General features: G+C 32.1%; 1 protein-coding gene across 8 annotated transcripts in view; it reads left to right on the top strand.

Moving 5' to 3' along the window:
- Nucleotides 1-26221, top strand: part of RFX3 (regulatory factor X3) — a 330544-nt gene that overhangs the window by 219181 nt on the left and 85142 nt on the right. For 7 of the 8 annotated variants that reach the window (XR_007952236.1, XM_051987925.1, XM_051987943.1 and 4 more), the window contains exons 5-6: nt 13026-13100; nt 25528-25709. Coding sequence is in view for 7 of the 8 variants with exons in the window: in XM_051987925.1 (XP_051843885.1) it covers nt 13026-13100; nt 25528-25709 (257 nt within the window). In the remaining variant the exon portion in view is untranslated. The remainder of the gene's footprint in view (nt 1-13025; nt 13101-25527; nt 25710-26221) is intronic. The other variant, XM_051987952.1, reaches the window with a different exon arrangement.

The following is a 26221-nucleotide window of genomic DNA, read 5'->3' on the forward strand; positions in this document are numbered from 1 at the left end:
CTGTTTTGACTTCTCACACTGCTTTCTTGAGATATGGGAATCACCAATCCTATGCCTTAAAGGGATACTTTCCCTGTAAAGTATTTACCTTATTTAAGGTGTTATCATACCTTCCATTTGACTTGCTTCTAGGCCTCTAGACTGCTGAAGAACTGTCATCCCACATACTAACTCAACTTAAGGATCTCTGGGTCTTGTCAGAGTTCTCAGATTGTCTTTAAGTTTTCTGGATCTTTTCACCCTCTCTGCAGATAGACTTCCTTTTACATATCTTCAAATTAGAGGGCAGATTCCTTGAGATCAGGAACTGTCTCAGTTTTTCAATTTGATTCCCAGTGTTCAGTCTGTGTTGGCAAATAGTAAGCACTTAAAACATTTTTCATTCATCCAATAAATGTTAGATTAGATTGAATATGATCCCTTAGCAGTTATGATCTGACATCCTTTATTCTCAATAAGTACAAAAGAAGTACTAGAAGTGGTAGGAATCCTGATTTGGTCACAGCAGAATTTCAAGTGAATTTCTTTGCTAGTCCTATTTTTCAAAAATATATTAGAAAGAAGATATCTACTGCATGAACTCTTTACCTATTCTATATGGTGAGCCTATCTATGGACACTTTCTTGCAATAATGTTTGTTTTAAGTTCATAATTGAAGAAAATATTTTTTTGAATATTGAAGAAAAAATTCACTTAGCACTTAGGGAAGTAATTATAATTTTTCCCATTCAAGTTCATGGACTCCTTGAAATTTATGCATAGACTGCTTTCATTTGTATAGATCCCAAGAAGCTTTGTTTTTCATCCCAGCCTACTGAATAAGCCCCATATCATAATTAACCACTATTGGAAGTGACTGAAAAACATACTGAGATAAAACTTCAATTTTCTGAATGTTCAATTATATTTTAGCCTTTCCCAAACGTGTCCCTAGTGTTTGTAACATACAAGACTCAGGCTAGAAAAAAATCATCTAAATTTAGAAGATATAATGAAAGATTAATCATGCTACCAACATAACTATTTCAGTATTTAGAGAAATTGGAAAAGGAGAAAGGGAAGAGAATTTACATTTATATAGCATCCCCTACGTGCCGGGTGTTGTGCTAAGTGCTTTAAGTTGTGAGTACTGCCCTCCTCCACACTTTTCCTCTTGTTCAACTCTAGCCCCAATTCATTATTCATCTGTACTAACTGTCTTAGATATAAATGCTATTAAGACAAATTCTATAGAATACCTGTGTAGAAATTTGGGCAATAAATATTCATTTGCCCAGCAAAGTTACTTTGAGTTACTATGCTTTCTTCCAGGAAGCTCTGTGGTATTCTGAGGCTTTATGCAATTAGCCCAATATCATCCAAATAGAAATGACTAGAGCATCTTATCATCCATAGAGACTCCCTTTTCAGCCTGAAATCTATGCTAGACCTTTTCTATTATAGGAGCAAATACTTTTGGTGAACACATATCTATACATGTACACATTCCCTTTTATGCCTTTTATTATCAAAGAGTCATTAAACAATATTTTTGTTATACATTTTCCAAAGAATTATAGATGACCTTGATGTGTTTAAGAGATATCTTATTAGAAAAGAGCCTATCAGATGGTGTTTTTTTTCTTCTGAATCAAAATTTTAAAATAATTAATAGAAAATCAATTCCTATGGACCTGGCTCTCTTTAACAATGAGAGGACTCAAACCAATTCCAATTGTTCAGTGATGAAGAGAGCAATCTACACCCAAAGAGAGGGTCATGGGAGCTGAGTGTGGAATACAACATAGCATTCTCACTCTTTTTGTTGTTGTTTGCTTGCATTTTGTTTTCTTTCCCAGTTTCTTTTCCCTTATTAATTAGATTTTTCTTCTGCATCAAGATAATTGTATAAATATTATACATATATTGGATTTAGCATATATTTTAACACATTTAACATGCATTAGACTACATGCCATCAAGGGGAGGAAATGGGGAGAGAGAGGGGATAATTTGGAACAGAAGTTTTTGCAAGGGTCAATGTTGAAAAATTACCCATGCATATGTTTTGCAAATAAAAAGCTTTAAAAAAATCTACATGAAAAAAATAATTAAAAGATAATAGCCCCAATGGGATTTTACATTTTCTACATCTTTCAGCTAATTGTGAAATGATAAAGTGCATATCACTTGTGAAAGGCTGCTTGTTTTTTAATTATACGCTTGTGGAGGATGCCCTCAGATTATGTATAGATAACTCATATAGATGTTATACAGATAAAAGAATCCATGTTATAGTAGGTTAGTGGTTGTTGATATTGTTGATCGTTTTTTGGTATTAATAAAGTCTTGAGATTTTTCTAATACCTTTAGTCTCTTCCCCTCTTTCAGATACCTTGTATACTGACCTCTTCCTTAATATTAGAATATTGTATTACCTCTAACATAAATTTCCCCTTAACTATACTTGCTCAAACTTGTCTGCTTATCCTTTCTTTTGTTCTTTTTAGTATCATTTCTACCTTTTTTATAAGCATATTCAGACGATGATATTAGGGTACAAGTGTAGAGGCTTCACTATGCAAATTTTTTTTGCTATTTTCTGTTTATAGTCCTCATTCCTTTTGGGATGATTTTGCTTAGTTATATCCCTTGTCAGGCTTCCTCTGAACAGGTATTTTTTTAAACCACCCTGCTTCATCTATTATCTATCTGTATAAGATTTTAAATAAAATAACTTCTAGAAATCCTTATTGAATTCAACCAACATTGATTGAATGTTCAAGACACTGGAGGTATAAGATAAAATCAAGGAGATTAACTTCTATTTGGTAATATAGCATGTACACATGAAAATACAAAGTACATAAAAATAAAAATAAAATAAGTTCAAGATAAAGAGAGTTCTAAGAATGAAGTGGTGTGGCAGCATCAGAAAAGGTCTCAGGAAATAATATCTGAACTGTGATTTGGGAGAAATTAGGGATGCCATGAGGCAGGAATATTATATATAATAAATTCCACATACATTTGCAGATGAGTGATGAGATAGTAAACCAATACCACTAGAATAGAGAATCCAAGAGAGTAATAGCATAGTCCCACTTATGATCAGTTAGAAAGAGATAAAAGATAAGTCAAAGAAAAAGTAAGATAAAAGAGTCAGTGAAATTTAAAATTTGTTTCTTTGACTATTAATGCCTTGGTTTACCTATCTGATTATAATTACTTCTAGCAAAGTTGCATTTTCAATCATAAGTTTTCTTAATATATTGAAAATTAACATTACATGGAAGGGAAATGAACAGGAAAAAATTCAGTTCAGTATTCAAGTTATACCATGCTTCCCTGAAACTCATCAAGCAATTACATTTATTCCATGTAAAAACAAGATATTACCAAGTTTGCAGCTGCAACTTTCCTACCTCTAAATCTGTAGATAATACTTTATACATTCTCTTTAATACTCTGTCAGCACCACACAGGGATTTCATTTTGAATTAGAATCTGTTTCTAGATTTCTTAGTCCATCTTACATTCTGATGCCAGATTTAATTTCTGAAATACTCCTTTGAATCTTATCCTTTCCTTGCTCAAAAATCCTTAATAGCTTTCCATTGCCTGCCAAATCAAAATGTGTAATTTTGTATTTTGTAATGTGTAATTTGTTCTTCAAGGCCCCTAATGTCTGACCTTTTCCAAACTTTATAAATATCACTTCTGTTACTGCCCTATATGAACTCTAACATAGTCTATTCTTTCTTCACTTCTTTGCCTTTAATTATGCCATTTCCTCTTTCTAGAATGCTTTCTTTAAAAAGTCTGTCTATGAGAACCAGCTCAAATATCACCTCTTACATTCTGACTCCCTGATCTCAGATAATTTCCCTTTCTACTCATGTTAACACTTATTTTGTACCAATAGTATGAAGATTTAAAGTTCTGAATACAGCTAAAAAGTTTTAAATGATGGGCTTTGGGTCAGGTAAATAAAATACAATCAATGAACCAATTAAAGTGAGTTTGCATCATCTGATGACTGTCCCTAAATAACAAAGATAAAATAGCAGAAAGGAATCCTCAAGGAATCTACTTGGGGAACTCCATATGTTTACAGATAAAGAATATAAACAAAATAAATGCAAAGTGATGAGGAAGGAAGGGCTATCAGATTTAAAGGGACAGGGGACTGATTAATTGTAGCAATCTGAAAGACCTCTTATAATAATAGACTCTTAAAATTAACTTTTTAGGGAGAATCTCCCAAGAAGTGAAAAGAAGGAGAGAGCATTCTAAATATTTGCATATGCAAAGGCAAAGGACAAAGGAGATGGAATGTTGTGTATCTGGTACAGTAAACAGACCAGCTTAGCCATGGTATAGCTTCCATGAGATGGAGTAATATACAATCAGCCAGGAATTATGGGTTTTAAATGTCAAACAGAGGAGTTTGGGGAGACAGTGGATCTTTTTGAACAGATTATTATTGTCAGACTTGTTCTTTGGAACTACCAATTAGCAGCTATCTGAAGGATGCCTTGGAGAGGGAAGAGATACAAAAGTGGGCGTCACCTTGATGTAGAGAAGAGCGTATTGAACTTGGAATCAGGAAGATCTGGGTTCATATTTCTACTCAGAAACTCACTGTCTGTATGGCCCTAGACAAGCCACTAAACCTCTTTGATCCTCATAGATTAAACTTAGGGTTTGGACTTGATGCTCTCTAAGACCCTTTCCAGCTCTAAGTCTATGCTTCTGTGGATCTATATTAACATACAAGGAAACCAATTAGGAGGTATTGTGATGATCCCAGCACAAGATGATGAATCCCTGAACAAAAGTGATTGTGATGTGAAAAGAAAGGAATAGATATGAGAGGTCTTATGAAAGTAAAATCAACAAGGCTCAGCAAATGATTGTATATGGAGTAAGGAAAAGTCAAGGATGTCTGGATTGTAAATCTAGGTGACTGGAAGAATGATAGTCTCTTTGAAACAGGGAAATTGGAAAGAGAGAGAAGAGTCTTGAGGGAAAATAATGAATTTGGTTTTGAACATGTTGAATTTGAGAAGTATATGGGAAATCTGGGTGGAGATGCCCAATGCAGATGAAACAGATGCTCAGGAGAGATAAGAGCTTTGTAAAGTAAATGATCTTCATAAAAGTAATCACCTAACCCAAAGGTAGTTATGAAGTCACTACAAAATACTATGGAAAGAGAAGATGAAATGGTCTAGGACTTGTCCTGGTTGTACAGTCTTGCATATGACAATTATCTAGCATGAGAGGAATTAGTCAGACAGTTGTATGAAGTCACTACAAAATACTATGGAAAGAGAAGATGAAATGGTCTAGGACTTGTCCTGGTTGTACAGTCTTGCATATGACAATTATCTAGCATGAGAGGAATTAGTCAGACAGTTGGGAAAAAAAAATCTGTTACAGAATATTGTCATGAAAACTAAACCCAAGGAAGAGAAAAGGAAGACATTGTGTAGCAGTGTCAAAAGTAATATGTCAAGGATAAAGACTAGAAAAGGCCATCCTGTTTGGTAATAATATGATAATTGATATTAATAGTTTCCATTGTGATCAGGATGGAAGCCAAATTGTAATGAGTTTAAAAGTGAATTGAAGGTGATCATATAACTAATAATAGCTTACATTTATATAATGCTTACTATGTGTGATCTGTGTTTCAGAACAACTCTGAAAGAAAGGTGCTATTATTATTCCCATTTTACAGATAAAGAAACTGAGGCAATGGAGATAAAGTGACTTGCCCAGGATCACACAGCTAGTAAGGTCTGAGATTAGATTGGAATTCATGTGTTCTTTATTCCATGCAGTACTCCAATGCACTGCCTAGTAGAAAGTAGGATTGGAACATAGGTTTCTCCAGTTTTAACACACTTACCATGACATTACCTTCTATTGAAGAAAGACTTTAGCTATTTAGATATCTGCTGGAATTCTCTCTGCCAAAAGTAAAGCCAATAAGAAATGTCTGATTTACCTTAATGCTAATTCTGTCCTTGCAAAAGTAAAAAAGTGACAAGGACAACTGATAATTTAAAGCTGATTCTGACCAGAAAGGAAGATCTGGTTACTGAAATAGAGATGACAGGAATCTTGAGTGTAAGTAGCTATTCCATCAGAGAATTCATGAAAGGGCAAAGGAAAGCTAAAATTAGGCTAAAATACACCCTAGGTTTGGGGACAAGCATATTTTTAAGGGTTCAGAGAAAGTTTAAGTAGGATCTATGATGATCTGAAAGTGTCTTCTAGTTCTTATACTCAGTAATTATTTGGTGTACCATTTGTCACCTGCTACCTGCTATTATTACATTACTACCTACTATTATTTATATCTTATATATTTTTCTAGATGGTAAGTTCTTTGAAGAATGGGAATAATATTTCAGTTGTTCAATTCATTAAGAATTTACTGAATGTCAGTCATGCACAAGGTTCTGTAATTCTGTGAATATTAAGATAATAACAAAAGTATTATCCCAAAAAAGCTAATATTGTACTAGGAGAATGCAGCATATATTCTGATAAGTAAATACTAGGGTATTTAAGGAGGGAAGAGATTATTAATAACAATTGGGGATATCCCAGAAGGATTCTGGGGTACAGAGATTAATGGAGGGAAGGGTATAATATCATTAATATTTCTTGGGTATCCTCCTGTCCCTCATAATATTTAATACAGTTAAACTGAGTTTCAGTTTAGTATAGTAAATTGGTAATGATCAAAACTGAAGAAGAGTGTGATATACTATAGGCGAAAGATTTATGCGATCTGAAGAGAAACCAGAATATAGAGTGTGATATACTATAAAGAATGATGGGTCTGGAATCCAGGAACCTGGATTTTAGTCTTGCCTCTTCTGCTAATCACTAGTTACATGATATTGGGTAAGTCATTTAGGACAATGAAATAGAGGAGTCTGAAGTTCCTCTCTGCTCCAGTAATCTAGAATTCTATTCATTTACTTCTACTGTACCAGAAAAAAAATAGATCAAAGGAGCAAAAATAGGAAGAGTCTAGATAGTGAGTCAAATGCATACAAAAGATTAGTATCCAATTAGCCTATAGAGAATAAAACCAGGGAAAGGATTCATTCTTTAATAAGATATAGTTGAAGAAGTTTGTTAGAAAAGTGGTTTGAAAAAGAAAGATAACAGTTCCTTACTTTAAAAAAAAAATAACAATTCTAATAGGAAAGATAATGTAGAATGGAATATTTATCTTACTTGTAAAAGGAGAAATCCATTTTTTCTTCTATTATTTGGAGTAAGATCAATGGATTCAATTATATTAAAATTAAAAATTTTATACAATAAAAATTAATGAAATGAAAATAGCATTACAAAAATATTGGACAATATAATAAATTTAAACATGGGCAATGCTGTGATACAGTGGAAATAGACTTAACTCTTTGTGTCAGAGAAATATAGTATTTGTCTGACCTCAGACACTCTCTGTGTCACTTTGAGTCATTCATCTTCCCTGGGTGAAAGTTTCTTCATCTGTAACCCCCCAGTGCTTGAGAGCACTGGAAAAGTCACCGGCCTTTCTGAACTTCTAAGCTCTCTTTCCTCTCTATGATCCTATGACCTAATTCCAAATGGCTAAATATATAAATAAATAAATATGTAAGTGGAGAGAGAGAGAGAGAGAGAAAGAAAGAAAGAGAGAGAGAGAGAGAGATGTATAATAAATAATCTTCAGAAGAGGAGGTGCAAAGTTGTTTTAAAATAAGTTTTTTAAAAGTTCAACTTCACCGATGATGTAAATTAAAATAACTTTCAGGTACCACTTATTAAGCATGACAATGATAAAAGTTAATTAAAATGACAAAATTCAATACTAATAGGAATATGGAAAAATGAATTATACATGCATAATATTGTGCTAAGTACCAGGAATATGAAGGTGATAATAATAATAATTATTATAATTCCTGTCCTCAAGCAACTTACTTTAGGTGAGAAGAAATAAGGGACAGTATGTACATAGATAAATATATATAAAATATAGGGGCTGAACTTGTGATTTTTTTTAACATAAGCAACTTTCTGCGAGAATACAACTGTTATCAATGCTTTTCAGCAACTTACTTCATTAACTCTGATGTGAGAGCATTGCTGAAGAGTCAAATATTTTATTAGGGTTACTGCCAATATATGAAAGAGATGGGTTTTAAAGTCAGGTCTCTCTGACTCTGGAAATAATTCTTTATCCAGCATGCCATGTTGTCTCCCATATGCAAAATACATTCAGAGTAAATATAAGATATTTTGTTTTGTGGCGGGGAGAGAGTCAGAGAGCATTAACAAATGGGAAGGTGAAAAAAGAATGCCTATAGGAAATAGCATCTGGTAACTCCTTGAAGGTAGGTAGGGATTTGAGGGGGGGCGGGGCGAGGAGAGAGTGGTGGTAAGGAATTAGAGCATTCCAAATACAAACTATGCAAAACTATAGTTGGAATTTTATATCTGGAAGGAAAGCAAATAGGTAGATTTAGCTAGAACATAGATAATAATAGCTAATATTTGTTAACATTTATATAGTATATTAGGTTTACAAAGTGCATTACAATGTACAAAAATACATCTTATTTAATTCTCACAAAAACCTTGGCAGGCAGGTTATTAATATCCCCATTTTTGAAGATGAGGAAACTAAAGCTTATAAGAGGTGAAAGTGACTTAGACCTAGATTCACACAATAAAGTCCTTCTGGTTGGATTTCTCTAAATCCAAATCCAGCCCTAAATGCAATCTAGCTGCTGTCTGGAATATAAAGACTCTAGGGAGATTAACATGGGAATAATTTGGAAAGAGACTGCATTCAGATTACAAAGTACTTTAAATGCTCAGAGGCATTTATAGTACACCCTAGAGGATATAGAGGGACACTGAAGCTTCTTGAGCTGGGCAATAATATGGCAATATCTATACTTTAGGAACGTCAGTTTGATAACAGTGAAACATGTGTAAACTGCAAATAGAAAGACTATCTCTTGTATATAACTATAACTAAGAAGAAAAGAGTCAGGAAAGATATTAAGGGAATTTGAGATACAAAATTTAAGGAGAAGGAGCCTTTGGCAGACAAGATAACCTCCATTTTCTTGATAAATTATGACGTGAAGTCCTCTACTGGAAAGTAACATAAGTGGGTTTCAGAGAAAAGGAGAGATTTGGAACTGATGCTGGGAAGGATGGGGTTTGTATGGTTGTAAAACAATGAGTAGTCCATTGAGTTTGGATGATATAATTTTGTTCAGGACCCATTCATTAGGGGTAAATGATTTCCTCAAAAACTGTGCAATACTATGTGATTAGTAGTAGAAAAGGCAGAGGGTAGGGAAATAAGGACTGAAGTTTGGGAAAGAATAAATATTTATAAAACAAAGTATTCAGGGATTCATAAGTTAGCAGAAAATTGCACTGGTTAATTATTGCATTAAAATTTAAAAGGAAGTAAATAAAGCCCTTAGGGTAGATGAGCAGGGAAAGGAAGGGAAGGCATGAAGGGAAAGTAAGAATGAATGGAGATTTTGATGAAATGGAGAATAGGTTTAAGAGGGATAAGATAGGAAGAGAAATAAAAGCATAGGAAGTTATGGTCAGATAAAAGAATTTCAGAGTTTTTTGTAATAAAAATGGAACACATGATAATGAGGTCAAGAGCATGATTGTTCTTGTGATTCATTGAGGCAGAATGAAGGTACAGATCACATGAGAGTTGAGGAGGTTGTTGAACTTAAAGGCTGGTGGGTTTGAAGAGACTTCAACATGCATATTGGGCAGGGGTGTTAAAGTAGAGAGTAAGAGAGTGTGAGCCAGGTACTGAATGCATAAAGAAAGTGGAAATGACCTGAGTGGAAATAGATAACTTCTCCTAGAATCTGGGTTGGTTGACAAGTCCAAGTGGAAGAAAATATGCAATGGTGACAGTGGGAGAGTCTAGAAATAGTAGGAAGAAATAAGAAGTAGGTCTTATCCTCTTCCTGGGGGCAGGAGAGAAAAAACAATTCTATAGGGGAGAGGTTGGGCAGGGTTTCAGTCTCTTCTAAGAAGAGCCAGTTTTCTATGATTACAAGGAGCTGGAAGAAGTTACAGAGAAAGAGATCTAATAGGACGGGCTGTTAATAGGATACAGTGGGAGGGGAAGATACAGTGAGAGTAGAGACACAGAAAGGAACAAAAGGCTAAAATTAATGGGAATGAGGGAGCAGGTTGAATAGGAGAAAGTTATCATCTACATAGTGTTCTACCAGCACACCAGTGATTGGACCTCAAAATTTAGGTAAGTGTAGATTCATTCCCCTCCCCTACTTAGCAAGGACATGTCATAGATATTGATTGTTTTCATTATCAACTTCTTAGGTAGGAGGGGGATGCCAAATCTCATATATTGTTGCTAGAATTGCTGATTGGCTATATCTGTTTAGAGAGCGTGCTGATAGCACACTATAAGTTACCCAAAAAGTCATTCATCTTGACCCAGCAGTATTATCATTGTTGGAAATATCCAGAGAGAGTATTATCCAAAAGGAAAGAAGTTTCTGTTCAAAAATGTTTAGCAGCAGCAACGTTATTTTTTAGAGAAAAAATTAGAAGCCATTCAACTGGGACAAATGGGAAATAATAAATTTTGGCCTCTCACTGTAATGCAAGCATATAATGATAATAAGTATGAGGTATATAAAGAAATTTGAGAAGGTCCATACATGGAATAATGTGAATTTAAAAATACAGAACCAGATCAGAAGACACATTGATTGTGATTATGAAGGCAGGGAGGGGAATATAGGAATGGATATGAGATGAATGGACCAAAAAAAAAACTCAAATAGACACGTTGGACAATTGAATTGTAATAAACACTTCATGTATTGAAATTAATGCAAATGGATGTAAAGCATGCTTTTATTTTATGTTTGAAATAGTTGATAAGTGATTGTAAGAACAAGTTTTTGAGAAATAGGAATAAAATTGCTACATTTCAAAAATAGGATTTAGGTTTTTTTTTTCCTTTTGGTTAATGTACCATGCATAAACCATTGGGCTTCTTTTATTTATCTTTATTAAAGTAGAACCTAGGATGAGATCAGTGGAACTAAGAATCACCCTTTTATGTGGCAATGGAAATAGTTACTGAAGCAATGGAGTATGCTTCATAGCTAGATTTGAAATCAAGAGGCTTAATTTTGAATGCCAATTTCAAGATTTACCAATTGTTTAAACTGTATGCAAATAAATATCCTTTCTCAATCTAAGTTTATTTTATAAAATAAAGCTTGTGCTGCCTACCATAATTACAGAGTTGTGAGGAAACCCTGGCTTAGCAAGTTTCCCCTAACTTGAGGCCTTTAAAGCAAAATCTCTTCTGGTATTGATTGATCACAGAAAAAAAAAAGTTATCTACATCATTGTATATCAGAAGTAGGCAATCTCCTTTTTTCTTGCACGTTAATATTGTGTTGTAATATTGTAAAGAATTGGTACAGTTGACAAGTTTACAGATGGATAGAAATTGTTAGTAAAGGGAATATAAATGCTGTCAGGGCACCCTTAGATGCTTACCCTGACATTTTAAAAGAGAAAACAAAACCTTAATATTGTGCTATTATCTGCTATTATACACATTTTCACAAGAAATTATTAGAATTTTAAAATGTTTCATTTTTTCAGAATTATTTTTAAAGTATTATAATAGCATATATTTTACAGCATTTTATAGTTTTCAGTGTATGTTCAAATGAATTATATAATTTAATCTCATTTATACAAATAACCAATTAAGTATTTGTTATACCTATTCATCATGGGGAGTTTGGGGGGGCAGACCTGTGATTTCATCAGTAACATAGGACTTTTGAGAACTCCTCCAAATCTGCTTATTAGCAGCCCCTCTGTAATTAATTGTTTTCAGCACAGCATATGTCACTGACAGTTTAAGTAAGTAATAATACTAATAATAATCTATTATTAATCTATGTGATTAATGGTATGCATCAGGGACAGAACTTAAATCCATGTCTTCCTGATTCCAGCCTTAAAGTTGATCAGATTGTTACAAGGATGAAATTGGGTTTTTCCTTCTTAATTACATGGCCTAAATTTTTGTTACTTCACCCAGATTTTTCTGTAACTGGTTATACTTAACAGTATACAGTAAGTGGGAATCACTCAAGAATTCCATTAGGTAAAAGATAAAAAGTCATATTTATTCTTACCTATTATATGAGAAATTGATTTCTTGCTAATGCTGCAATGAGTTCAAATGGTAAGGCAGTTTCTGTGATTGCCCTGTCTCTGTTGCCTCTAAATTGTTTTTCTTTTATATCTCATTTCTACTGTCATTTCTGATGTCTCTTTGTCACCATCACCCCATAAGATGAAATATATATGGCTCTATAGGATAAGACATGATACAATTATAACATATTAATTCATGCTAATGACATTTTGGAAAGACCTACATAAAACTTCAGTTTTGCAGGCAAGGCAAAAACAAAAGCGGGGTAGGTGGAGTATCTTTTTGAATATTTGCAAAGATTTCTTTGCACATTAGCATTAAAATACTATAATACATTAAATGCAGGATCTTCAGTAACATTTTTCTTTCATGGCAGAAAAGAACAAATATTGAATACTCTCTTGGTGTGAGGATACAGAGAGAGAGTAGTTTCTGTTTCACATCTGTGTCTTTGAATTGTGAAAGTCAAGAATGTTTTCTCATAACCTTGGAAAAATCTGCTGGAGTTCTCAGGACTATGTTCTGATTGTAATTAGAGAATGTTCACAGTAGTTCCCTTTTGTGAGGGGGCTCACCATCCACTAGGAGTGGGGGAAGGGTGGAGGGAGGAGGAAAAATAATTTTTTTTATAAGTGAAATCTATTCATTAGCCAACTTTGAAGCAAAAATTGAACTTGAACAAACCTATCAAAATTTCTCTGGTCAGCCTTTTATTACTATCTTGTCTTGAGCCCTTTTTTTAATGACATCTATTATCAGATTGAAATGGCGATTGAGACGCTGCAAAAGTCTGACGGTCTGTCCACTCACAGAAGCTCTCTTCTCAACAGCCATGTAAGTTGCCTCTTCTTCATGTAAACTAATCTCTTTGCTTGTTCTGCATGTTTAGCTTGCCTCTAAATGCTTGTTTTATTTATTTTGCTTCTTAACCTTCCTTTCTCAGCCACTTACAATCTTCACATCATTCTTGGCTTAGCAAAGTATCTCAAAAATAGAGGCCTTTGAGTCTCTTAATTAAGTTTTGATAAAACTTTTTGGACAAAAACTTAACACATTTTAAATTTAGCAACTTTACACTTATTTGTAAAACTAGCTAGTAGGGAATTTGAAAATCTTTTTTTTTTTTATGTTGATTTACCATGGAGGAAACATATAAACCTACATCAGTTTGTGGTGTAAGTAGACACTATTTTTTTTACTTGCATATATAAATAATGATTCAATTTTTAAAGCAACTTAATAGTAGATCTAACAACAAAATATTTTAAGTGGTATAGAGATGCTCTTAAGGTGCTGTCAGGCATTTGAGTATATTTGTGTAGCCTCAAAGATCTAGGGGACCTGTAAAGAATTGAAACTGGTCCCCAAAAAAGAAGGAAGAAAGATAAAGAAAAGAAGAAAGAAAGTTAAGAGAGTATAAGAATGCCTTATTTTGAATTGTAGCTGAGAAAACAGAATGAAAATTATGTGCTTTCAAGTCATTAGTGTTAATTGTTATCAACCACAGTTATAGCTGGTGACCCTGGTAAGTGTGGAAAGAATTGAGACATATTTTATAAATTAATAAATTCATGATTTTATGTGAAATTTTATTAACTTATATTCAGATTTTTATAATATTTCATGTGCTTTAAAATGCTTTTAGGAGGTGTTTTTTGAATAGATTAAATAAAATTTCTTAACATGAATGGAAAAGTTTATTTTAAATGAACATTCTCTTAAATTTATAGCAATACATTTTTAGGAAAGCAAGTTCTCCCCTTTGATTATTTAATACCAAAATATCCTAAATTCAGAATTTAAATTATTTAGGATGTTTGCATGATTGATTCCTTTTGTGGAGAAGCGAAGGGAAAGAAAAGGAGAAAGCAAAGGAAAAAAAGGAAAGAGGAAAAGAAAGGAAAGAAAAGGAAGCAAGAAAAGGAAAAAAGAAAGGAAAGGAAGGAAAAGAAAAGGAAAGGAAAAAAAGGGAAAGGAAAGGAGGAAAAGGGAAAGGAAGGAAGGAAAAAATCATTGCAACCTCCTTTGTGTGGATTTGATGATTTGAATAATTCAGTTTAGTATAGTTTCATTTTATGAAAGTTATAACTTTATTTCATATACAGAAGTTATAGTGGTTTGTATGGGAACATCCATTAAGATGAGATTAAGATTCTTTCTATGAACTGAATGAAGATAAAAGAAAACAAATTATTCCAGAAAATTTGAATTAATATTGCAAAATTATAGTAAATCTCTTCATTTGTTCTGATATATTTCTATTTAGATGAAAGTTTTTAAGTTGTTTTAAGATGAATGGGACAAAGGTTCATAATAAACAGGCTAGGAGGTGTGGATGATAACTGTAACTTAGAAGAAATACTTAATTTGGTGAATGAGTAACATAAACATGGAGGGGAAATGATAGTATTTATTCCGTGGCTCCTCTTTTTTTGATGTTATCCTAAGTGTTGGTAATGTATGTGTAGTGTCTTTTTGTGGGAATTTAGATGGAAAATGTCATTCTGCACATTACAATTGTTCTTGTGTTTTTGTTGAAATCTGTATTGTTATAGAGATGGTATTGTTTTGGTAAGGGAAATTTGCAAGACATTAGCAGGCTAGAAGATAAGTATTAAACACTGCAATGTAAAATTTGTGGGGTTTTCATTGTCCTTGTGGGGAAAAAATTTTACAGGGACATGAGAATCAAAATTCTCTTAACTTTTAACTCTGTAAATGATTAGGCTCTTTGTCCCACAGTAAAATTCCATTCAGATTTTATTTTTACTTGGTTATTTTATATATGTGATATTGCATATGTTTAAATTTGAATTCTATTTTATCATCTTTTTCATATGGGAGTTTTAATAAACAATAATGTAGGTATAAAAACATATTTGTATGTTTTAAATTGTTGGTTTGTTTAAATTTTCAAATATGTTGTTTTTGACATTTTCTCTTGTAGAATGCATGAAGAAATAATTAATGTTAATGAAGGTGTGAATGAAGCAGCATAAACAGCAGACAAATGTTTCTCACTCTGTGTCTTCAGAATGTTTATTACCTAGTGTTGAAAAATCATTCATACTGTTTTTCAGTGCCAGAGGCTTTCTTAGTGCATGGAAAACAATGGTTATAAATACATGCAAATGCACTGATAATTTTTTTCTCCTTTAATTCATACTTAAGATATCCTCAAATTCCATAAATTTACTTATAGCCATACCTAAAGTAGAGTTCTTTAGAAACAGAGCTGATTTGTCAGCAAGATTTAGTGTAGTAATGTGGATCAGTTAAATGCATAGATGCTCTCAGATCAAGTTTCCTCATAGAAGCAACTCTATTAAATTAGTGATCTTCAGGATCTTCTCAACTTTGTAAGAAAAAAAACCTATTTTTTTTTTGCCCTTTGGAGTTTGATGATACTCTTAATTTTAAATATATTTAAGAAATTTGAATTGGTCCTTTGTACAGATTCCAAGTGATCAACTGCTAAGGATATTATAGACTTGGTAAACTTAATTGGTTTTCAATTGAGTGGAAATTTTCTAGTAAAAAGATTTTGAAAACCATTTACTTTTTGAAGTTCAGGAAATTAACTTACTGGTATGCTTTATCATGTTTAGAAAGATATATAGTATAAATTTAGGTTTACTGAATTTGTAAAGTAGATGTGAATTAAATTACTTTTATTGAAAGATTTTGATTTAGGAAAACTGTTCTATCTAGCCGAGGTATAATTAGTTCTCTCAATTAATCATTTTTCATAGAAAAGTGTCCTCCCTGTCACCTTATCTATGACTATCGGGACAAAAAGTCAGTCTTAATAGGATTATAGTATGAATTAGGAAAGAACCTTGGAAGGTTATGTGATCCAATACCCTCTTTTTCTATATGGGACACTGAGACAGTAAAAAAAGATCACTGACTCTGGCTAGAGGAATCAGGTTTAAATCTATACCCTAACACTACATGTGTGTCTTTGGACAGAAGTTGTTTTCTCTCCTTTCATCTCAATTTCTTTATCTGTAAAATTAGGGAATTGGGCTAAACGTCCTCTCAAATTCCTTCCAACTCTAGATCTATGATCTTATGATTTCAAGTGACATGGCCAAGTTCACACAGGTAAGATGCAAACAAGCCTCAGTTCAAATCCAGGTATTCCTCAAGGTCTTCCAGGGTTAAAATTCAGTTCTCTTTTCTATTATTTTGTTTCCTAGGCTGTTTTCCACATGAGAATAAGAGATTGTTTCCCAGGAAATAGATTAGATGGTAGGACATAAAGTTAATAGTAATCTTAAGAGATTAAGTATCTACTCATCTTAATGTCCATAAGGGCCAAAGGGATGAAAATAAAATTTACTTAGTAAAATTAATGGTTTTAAATTTTTTTCTCTAAAATTTTTTATTCAGCCAAAATACCAATTAAATTCTATGATACATTTAACAATTAGAAATCAAGTAGAACTTGTACAAAGGACCACCTAGCTGTCTGGAAACATTCTTAGTTTATAGAACCATTACTCTGTGTCCATTTTTTGCTCCTCTTTAGTCTGTGATCTTAATTATTTGTGTAGCTACTTCTTCACCTGGTGCAGATCTCACTTTTCCTCACATATTCTTATCCCAAGTAACCATCCCTCTATATTTCCTGATATTTTGTGGATTTCAGTGCCACACTCAAGTTGAACAATTCTTACCACTCAACACATGAGACATCCTGCTCAGCTCACCTCCTTTTGAAGGTTAAACCTATATTTATAGAAATCCATGAAATTAAACTTTCTAATTAAAACCATTGGCACATTTTGATTCTTCTTTGTGTATTTTTCTCTCTACTAATATAGGAAATATAGATTTCATTTTGAATTTTTTTTACTTAACACGCTGGTGATTATATATTTTTTTAAATCATCCTTTGAATCAAACTTGACAACAACAATTATGAATCAGTCCTTTGTCACCTGGATATCAATAATCTTCATAGTTTTCCACCTGAATTATAGGTACAACCACTAAAGTGAGGTACCTTAAAGTCAATTTCAAAAAATTTAGAATTTTTATATGTTGTGATTATGTGAAAATGTTACAACTTTATTTTTTGGTATTTGAAGGTTTTTTAAAGCAAAAGCACAACTCTAAATCAGCTCATAATAAAGTACATTAATACTCAAGTTTTTTTTTTTAAATCAAGCAAAATGTGCCCCATATATGATAATTGAAGGAGTAATGATTCAAATACAATCCCCAATTTAAGAATAGAATGTGTTCCATAATTTTGTGAATTCTTTGGATATAGAACACATTTCCCATCTAAACAATATAGAGTGTTTATATATAAATAGTGGCTTAGGTTCCTAAAATATTGCAAATTATCATTTATAATACATAGGGTAGCTAAACTACAGTATTAAAATCAAATTACCAATACCTCTTTATAACAGTTTTACTGTTGTAATTAATGTGGGTCATATTAGAATAACAATAACTCTCTCTCAATCATAATGCTAGCCACAAGAAGGAATTCCTATCTTCTATTCCATATCAACTCTAATAATGAGAATAATTACATTGACAAATCATAATCTTGGATTCCAGCAGCTGGAAGTGGGAATATACAAGTTAGGACAGCACTATCAGGAATTATCTTCAGTGGAGGAAAGCACCACCAAAGCAGTGTTAATTATCCTTTCAGTAGTTAGGTAACACCTATGAACCCTTTTCAGAATAATGTCTTTAAATGCATAAAATATGTAGAATTACAAAAGAAACCAAAGGGTAGTGAAATAAAGTTGAATCCAAGTTGATGGAATCCCTGAAATCTATCCACAAAACCTATTGGGATCTTTGGACTCTACATTAAAAAAAATCCCTACTATAGAAAGGACTCTGATTAACAAAGGGAGGGGACAGGATCCTTTGTAAACTATAATGAAGGACTATCTGTATTTTTAATTTCATATGAGGAAATGTACTTTGGAAGACTGCTTAGAAAGAAAGAACTAAATGAAGAATCCTTGACTTTTTTTATGTTGTAGACCCCCTTGTCTGGTGAAAATCTATTGATCCTGTCTCAGAATGTTTATAAATGTACAAAATGAGGTATATTGGATTACAAAGTGAACCAACCATATTGAAATAGTGTTATCCCCCCAAAATTTAAATTTGCAGATCCCAGGTTAAAAAGCCATGACCTAGATAAAATGAATTATAATCCGCCTAAATAAAAAATAACTCTCCCTCTTCATTACACTAGAATTTTATTAGTTCCCTGATCATTTTTTTTTTAATCTCTATTTCTTTTACATACTATGAGAAGAGAACAGTTAGCCACCTTTATCCCTACTTTGGCATGTACTTTGAAATGAAGCCCTTGAATAGTGTATTTCATAATGCTATAAATGTCAGTGTAAAATGAAACCATGTCTAAAACCTGGCTAACTTATCCTGTGCAAAGTGTACACAGTACCTGGTTGAGCTTGGTAATGTTAAATGTTAATCTGAGAAACTGTTAAGGAATACTGTATTTTGTTGCTCTCTGTAGTCTTTAATATGTAAGAAATAGAATTGGGGGAGGTATGATGGGTAGGAGAGAGACATATATTTTAACATAGGATATCTATTTTAACAAAGTCATCCATCTCTTTTGTGTTCTTTACAACAATAATATATCTCTTTTAGAGCCAAGTTCATTCAAGTATAATGCTGAAAGGATCACTTCCTTGTATTCTATGTGACTAAAAGGATTAATATATGGTCATACAGACCCTTACCCATTTACTACATATATAGTTTTTTTGACTCAATCAGCTTTTTGTTTTTAAAACATAAGTCAATTACAAGTATAATTTATGATTAAAAGATCTTACTGATTTTAAAAATCTTTTTAACGGTTAGCTATCTTTCTCATAGATTCCTGGGATAGTGTCTTACTGCTTGGCATTAAAAAAAAAAAAATCCTGACCTTCAAATGGTTTCATTATTTTAATGGATTTTTATTTCACTCCTAATTTAGTTTTTCATTTTTTAGCTACAAAGATCATATGGCTAAGAGATTTGCAATCTGCCTAAATAGCATTTTTTTAAAATAAAGGCAGTTTTACTGTTTTATATTTTTTCTTTATATTTATTGTTAGTTGCAAATGATTCAGCTTTGCAAATAATGATTTTTTTTACCAATGTATCTATAATGTAAATTGTTAAATGCATATTTGAAAATGGTTAAAATTTGTCATAATTTGAATTAATTATTTTTGAATTGTAGATATTTTAAAATTCATTTAAATTATAAAAAACCTTAGGGGCATTTATTTTCTTTCTTATTTGTAATTCAGGAAATAATCATCTCATGCCTTTTGTCATTGAAATATATCCAGCCTAAAGCAAAAATCTTCGTTTTATGTTCCTCTTTGACTTTGCTATGCCAACATTGTAAATATAAGTTATGACTGAAATAAGCTTTGTCAAAATGCATATCATTAGTAAAGTGCACTGAAAATGAGTCCTAATAGGTTATAATCCATCTGGAAAAAAAATCCCAAATGTTACACTTAGAAGCTAATTGGGAAATGCATTTTTTTTTAATTTGTCAATCAGTATTTCCCTTTGGGAAAAATAGGAAATTTTCACCTTTCTTAATCTATCCTGATTAACACAGATTAAATGCAAAGGTTGCAAGATGTAATTATCTTGGTTTCCACCCTAAGATATACTTATGTCTGTTCATTAGCAGAATAATCAGATTTTTATAAACTAAGCTAAAGGTTAAAAGTTCCCATGGTATATTTTATGGGCTTTTAAGTCACACTTATAAGCAACTGATTTAAAAGACATTTGTAAAATTTCATAACCAGAGAATCTTAGTTGTTTTTTTGTTTTGTTTTGTTTTGTTTTAAGGGAAAAAAGCCTAAAGAACTAAAATATAGTTTCCAACAAAATAAAAAGGCAAGATGCAAGATGTGGGTTTGGAAAGGAGATGACTTGGATTCAAATCCTTACTCTGCTACTTACTAGCTATGTGACCTTGGCCACTCTCTGTGATTCAGTTTCCTCATATGTAAAATGAGGAATTGGACTTCAAGGTCTTTACAGGTCTAACCTGTTATGATCATTTTATGCCTATCTTCCATGTAAAGTAAAAATTACTTTAAGAATAATAGATCTAGAAAGCTCAAGTATACCTCTAAGTATCTTTGACATTGTTTTTATTAGCATAACAGATTCAGCTTTCTTGATTAGTGACTTAAAACAATCCCTTGACTGCCCATTTACTGTCAAAATTTAAAAAAAAAACTTTTATAAATTATATTTTCAAGCCCAAAAATCCAGTTTGCAATTTTATAGTCTGTTTGAGGATCCCAAGTGTACAATTTTTTTAAAGAAGACATCTTCAAGAAGTAGATCATTTTCTCCTGCTAAAACTTGAATCTTACTTGGCATTTCTCAAACATTTGACAACTGTCCTCTTCACATCAACTGTCTCATACTTTTCCTTTGTAGTAATTTTCTGGGGTTGTCAAATGTGAGGGGGAAAAATCCAACAGCAAGGTCTTCTCCCTTACTTTTGCAGGAACTGTGGCACCTGCTCTTACTCCATCCTTCTCATCTATGCTATGAGCATATATGACTCAAAATAAATGAAAAGTAGCTCTTCTATATAAAAAAGATTAGGGGGGAAATAAATATTCAATAAAATAACACCTAATAAATTTGAGGGGGGGATCCTTATCATTGCAACCAAATCATAAGTAGAACCAAATTGCCAAAATATAACGTATGATATATATATATATATATACATATGTTCTCTAGCTATAATGTAGATATAGATGTATGTATTTAAAATACATATATGTATTTTATGAGTATTATAATCTATATCAGAAAATAATGCAATTGCAATGATCAATAGTTCTTTTTGGCCAAATACTCATTTCTTCCCTTTACCACTTCCCTTTTAACACATAGCTGATCCAATCTGTTTTTGGGAATGATTATTTCTATGACTAAAAAAGTCCAATCAATAATTACATATTCAAGTTGATGGCAATTTTTTCGTGGCCATGGTTAATGTGAATTGGTCCCCAATTGACTCCCAATAACTAATTATGTGAATCTTTCCATTTAAAGCTTGTTTTAGTTATGAATTATTTGGATAGTGTTCTTTGTTTTATTTATACAGATATATCCTTTTAAGTCTAAGATATTTTAAAGTTGAGCATGAGGTAGCAAGGATTGGTTATCTGCTTTCATGGAATAAAATTTGTGTTTCTATCCTAACTCAATATCTTTGCAGTATTATTAGTGAGCTATATATTTTATAAAATTTACTTGTAATTCTCATAAAATTTCCTCAGATGATTTATTTAAAAATTAAAAAGAAATGTTCTTAAGAAATTGGCTCATAAAAAATTTTAGGAGTTTATCTTCATGTCAACTAATTAGATTCCTACAGAAGATATACAAAATTAAAGAACTTTATAGGAAAAATGTATCTTTGTTTTTGATTAAGCAGGTTATTTTCTTTCAGTATTACAAGTATTTTGCATCGTGTTCTTTCAAATATCCTAAACATTATTTGCACAGTTGTGATTGTAAAGCCAGTTATATCAATTAAACTTTTTCTAGTCCCTTTTAAAATTCATCCTTTCAACTTTAGATTTCCCATATGTAACTTTAGGATTTTTTTCCTCAGCTATTCCCAGTAAGTTTGCTGAGGATTCTTAACATTTTTTACCCTTTTCTATTGAGATTATACTCCTTAAAGCTACCCTTAAAAACATTTTTTAATTTGTATAGAAAATAGATCTTATAATCTCCTGAATCAAATTTCCCTTTTCCTTTACTGATTTTGTGTATGTCTCATTGCCACTGCTAAGTTGAATAGGACTTTAACTTTTAAAAAGTTTCATGCATTTGCATTGTCAAATATTTTTCCTCTCTGCCCAATTTTTATTCTATTATGAATCGTTATCTATGTAGCAAATATGCCTTCTGTTGTTATTTGAATAATACTAACAAAAAAGCAAGCAACTCAACTATGCTTACATATGTAGTCAGATTGAAAAAAGATAAAAAATTTTGATCACTATAGTTTTCTCAACCCTATAGAAGTAGCCCAGTTTAACTGTATAGATGACTTCTGAGACAAATTGGAATAAAATAAAACTTGTCAATTCAGGTGCAATCATGTAAGTAAAATCTTTTATTTCAAAAACAAAAACCAATAAAGAGATAACTAGTTTGAACTTCAGATAACATTCTTGTTGCTGTCATTTAAAAGATGGATGAATACCAATTGTTTCTGTTCATTATAAGAGAATCAATCAGATAGCATTTAGAAAAGCATTAGAATGCCTTGGGGAAAACAATTAGAAGTGACACAAGTAAGGCATTTTTATGAGTAATTCAAGCTATTAGTAGGACCTGTAATAATAATAATAAAACTCAAAATAGCAACATTTTCCTTTTTCTCTTATATATTTGTAAAATCCTAAATATTTATGAAAAGATTATATAAACACTTCTGAGTTTACCAAAGAGATTAAATATATCATTAGGATAATATTTGCTAAGTTGACAAATACTTATTTTTATCTGTTTATTAATTATAAGAAAGAACAATTTTTTGGACTTTGTAAATAACCCAGTTTTTTTTTTTTGTTTTGTTTTGTTTGTTTTTTTTTTTTTTTTTTTTTTTTGCTGAGGAGGTCTCATAGTGAAAAGAACTCTGAATTTGGAATCAGAAGAATTGGATTAAAATCCCAACTCTACCAGTTACTATTAACTGTCTAAGTAACCATTGATCAAATCATTTGACAACTGTTTGGACTCAGTGTCTGCATTTTTAAAATATAGGGGTTGTGCTAGATGAACTTCAGTTTCCCTCCTAGCTATAAATCTGTGATCCTATGAATCCTAAAAATGAGTTTTTGTCAGTGTAATATGGTGTGTAGCTAGAAGCTGTTAGAATCATTTTTACATTCAGATTTTGCCACTTTGATGTAATATGCTAGTTACCTGAAATGTGGTCATAGTTAGTCTCCTCCATAGCACTTTCCTACACTATAAAGAACACCAAACTTGTCACTAGAAGACAAGAATTATAGTCCTTGTCTTGCTGCTAACTAGTTATATGAACCTTAGTTTCATTAATTCATTTATTCAGATTTTTTGGGATGAAGTGGAAAAGGAGATTCTTTATGTTTCAACTGATAGCTAGCCTTACTTGCTGAATGGGTATGGCCTCAATCAAACTGAGACCTCTTGAAGACTTTAGTTTAAAAAGGCCAAGGTCTCCCATTTCATCCAGGGCTGTCACCAGTTGTCTTCATCTATATGTGGCCATTGAACCCAGATGGTTCTGGAGGAAAAAGTAAGGCAAATGACCTTGCACAGCCCTCTCTCACTTAAATCCAGTTCATTTGCATGTCATGGTATCACCTCCCTGATGTCATGGTCCTCTGCTAGAACCAAAGACAAAGAACAACAAAGTTTCTTTATCTAAAAAATAGGAGTAACAATTCTTGTCCTTTTCTCATAGGAATTTGAAATGATCAAATTAGATACTATAGTTGAAAGAACTTAAACTATGAACACCTTTGCAAAATTTAGCTATCATCATTACCTAATAATCTTGCCTAAGCTTTTTCTGAATTGTCTCTATGTTTATTTCATGTAAAACCTAAGCCTTGTCATATGTGTATTTTTTGCACATAATGTGTGTATTTTAATATATCATATGCATCAACCTTATAAAATGGCATGCAATCATCTAAAATTTTTATCGTATGCAGGAAACCTGAAAAAAAAAACTTACTGAATGTTTTCTTTTTAAAAGTCTGCAAGTGGCACCCTATTAAGTTTCAGATTTAAATTCACATTCCAATCCTAATCATAAATTTCTGAAATGTCAGTGTGGATGCGGAATTGCTTAGAGAGTTAGTGCAAATTGTGACAACTTTAACAACTTCTCCTTGGCTTTCCTATTTAGGATTCAAACTTAGGAGAAGCTTCACAAATTCTATGTTTTCTCATGGAAAAGTATAGATTAACCATAGACATACATCTTAAATTACTGAATTGGGAAACAATATACAAGAGCTACATTCCTGGTATTGTGGTAGAAAAAGTAAGGGAATAGAAATCAGCAGATCTGGATTTTGATCAAAACTTTAGTAGTAATTTTTTTTTGGTGACTTTTGGACGACAATTTGCCCATCTGTAAAATGGGTGATTGATAATAAATAGTTCTACCAATTTTACAACTGTAATCCTTAGTAGGATCTCAGAAACTAGAATTGTGTACCTTAGAATTTCTTTTATTTCTTCCTATATGTTCTGGCAGAAGAAAACATAACTTCAGGACTATTAATAAGACTTAAATTGCTTTTGAGCATAGTCATGTCAGCGAAGCATCATTCTCCTATGGCACTGTGAAAATGCTCCTTGGAGACAGAAAATTTTGAGATGATTCTAATAAACTGTTGTTTCTAAAAAAAAATCAAAGAATTTAACATGCAATAACTACTTTTAACTACTACAAATTTCCCCATCACAAATAAATACAGAGATAAACAAGCAAATGAATAAATAAATAACTGCCCATGTTATAATGTTCTTTAACATGAGATACTGAGTTTCTTCCCTCATGGCAAGAAATGACTGAGTTTCTTCCTTTACTACCCTAGAATTTTTTTCATAGCAGATAATGCTATTATTATGTTATCTTTTGGTAATCTGAAACAAGTAGATTAGGAACCCTATAAAATTAATATAACCTTAATATAAGGGCTCATATAATATAGCTTTTACTGTTCATGTGTCATAACAAATCAACAATAAAGATGTATTATATGTCATGCCCTCAGTCTAGAGAACATTTTTTTTCTGTTCCATGATGGTATAAAATCTATTTATAGTTAATATGATTATATAAATTTCCCAAAGGAAATAACTGTTTGTCTCCAAAACAACAGTCAGTACAGTACAGTATGTCACTCCATACTTTTGAACATCTGAAGAGATAGGCATTGTTGGAGGTCACAGGTATTATGACTTCTGCTATTTAACAGACATTTCCAAGCATTTTCAATCCCATAGTATATTAAGCTTCTAAATTTACTTAAATAGAGATACTTATCATATTGTAAGGCTTTCAGGAGAGCTTCTAAATACTTTCTTGTGTGTGTGAAGTGACACTCTAATGCTTTTAGTGGCTTGTAGATATTTTGGTAAATTATGCTGTTTCTTTTTGTTTACTCTGTCTTACTTATAATAGCTCCAGTGGCTGTTGGACAATTATGAAACAGCAGAAGGTGTGAGCCTCCCTAGAAGTACCCTTTACAACCATTACCTACGACACTGTCAGGAACACAAACTGGACCCAGTCAATGCTGCCTCCTTTGGAAAACTCATAAGGTCAATTTTCATGGGGCTACGAACCAGGAGATTGGGAACTAGGTCAGTACTGAAAAAAAAGATCATGGATTTTCAAAAATTATTGCAGTGAAAGTATGTAAAAGTGTGTCTGTATGTGAAGAGAATACAAGGACACAGATTAGATAAGGCCAGAGAGAGACATTCATTTGAGACAATCAAATCCAAAAGATAATTATTTGTCCCAAAAATCACCCATGTGGAAAATTATTGGACCAGGAAGGTAGAAGTGTCTCTTCCACTAAAGAAAGTTGTACTGATTCAGAATTCACCAGCTAATTTCCGCATTACATAGTAATGAAAGGGGTGAAATGATTACCAAGCCAAAGAAAGAGTGATAGATCAACAATTTAGCACACAATTTGTAGGTGATATCTTAAAGACTGTATCATGGACATTTATAAAATGTTAATGATTATGCTCAGCAAAATTAAATACAAAGAGTCTATTCTTTGCCTCATACAAAATTATATTAAAATAGCCATATGAAAAAGTTTGTTGTCCACTTTCCTACAAAAAAATATGAAGTGCTTATT

The sequence above is a fragment of the Antechinus flavipes genome, chromosome 1 (assembly GCF_016432865.1).
Source record: "Antechinus flavipes isolate AdamAnt ecotype Samford, QLD, Australia chromosome 1, AdamAnt_v2, whole genome shotgun sequence".
NCBI lineage: Eukaryota > Metazoa > Chordata > Mammalia > Dasyuromorphia > Dasyuridae > Antechinus > Antechinus flavipes.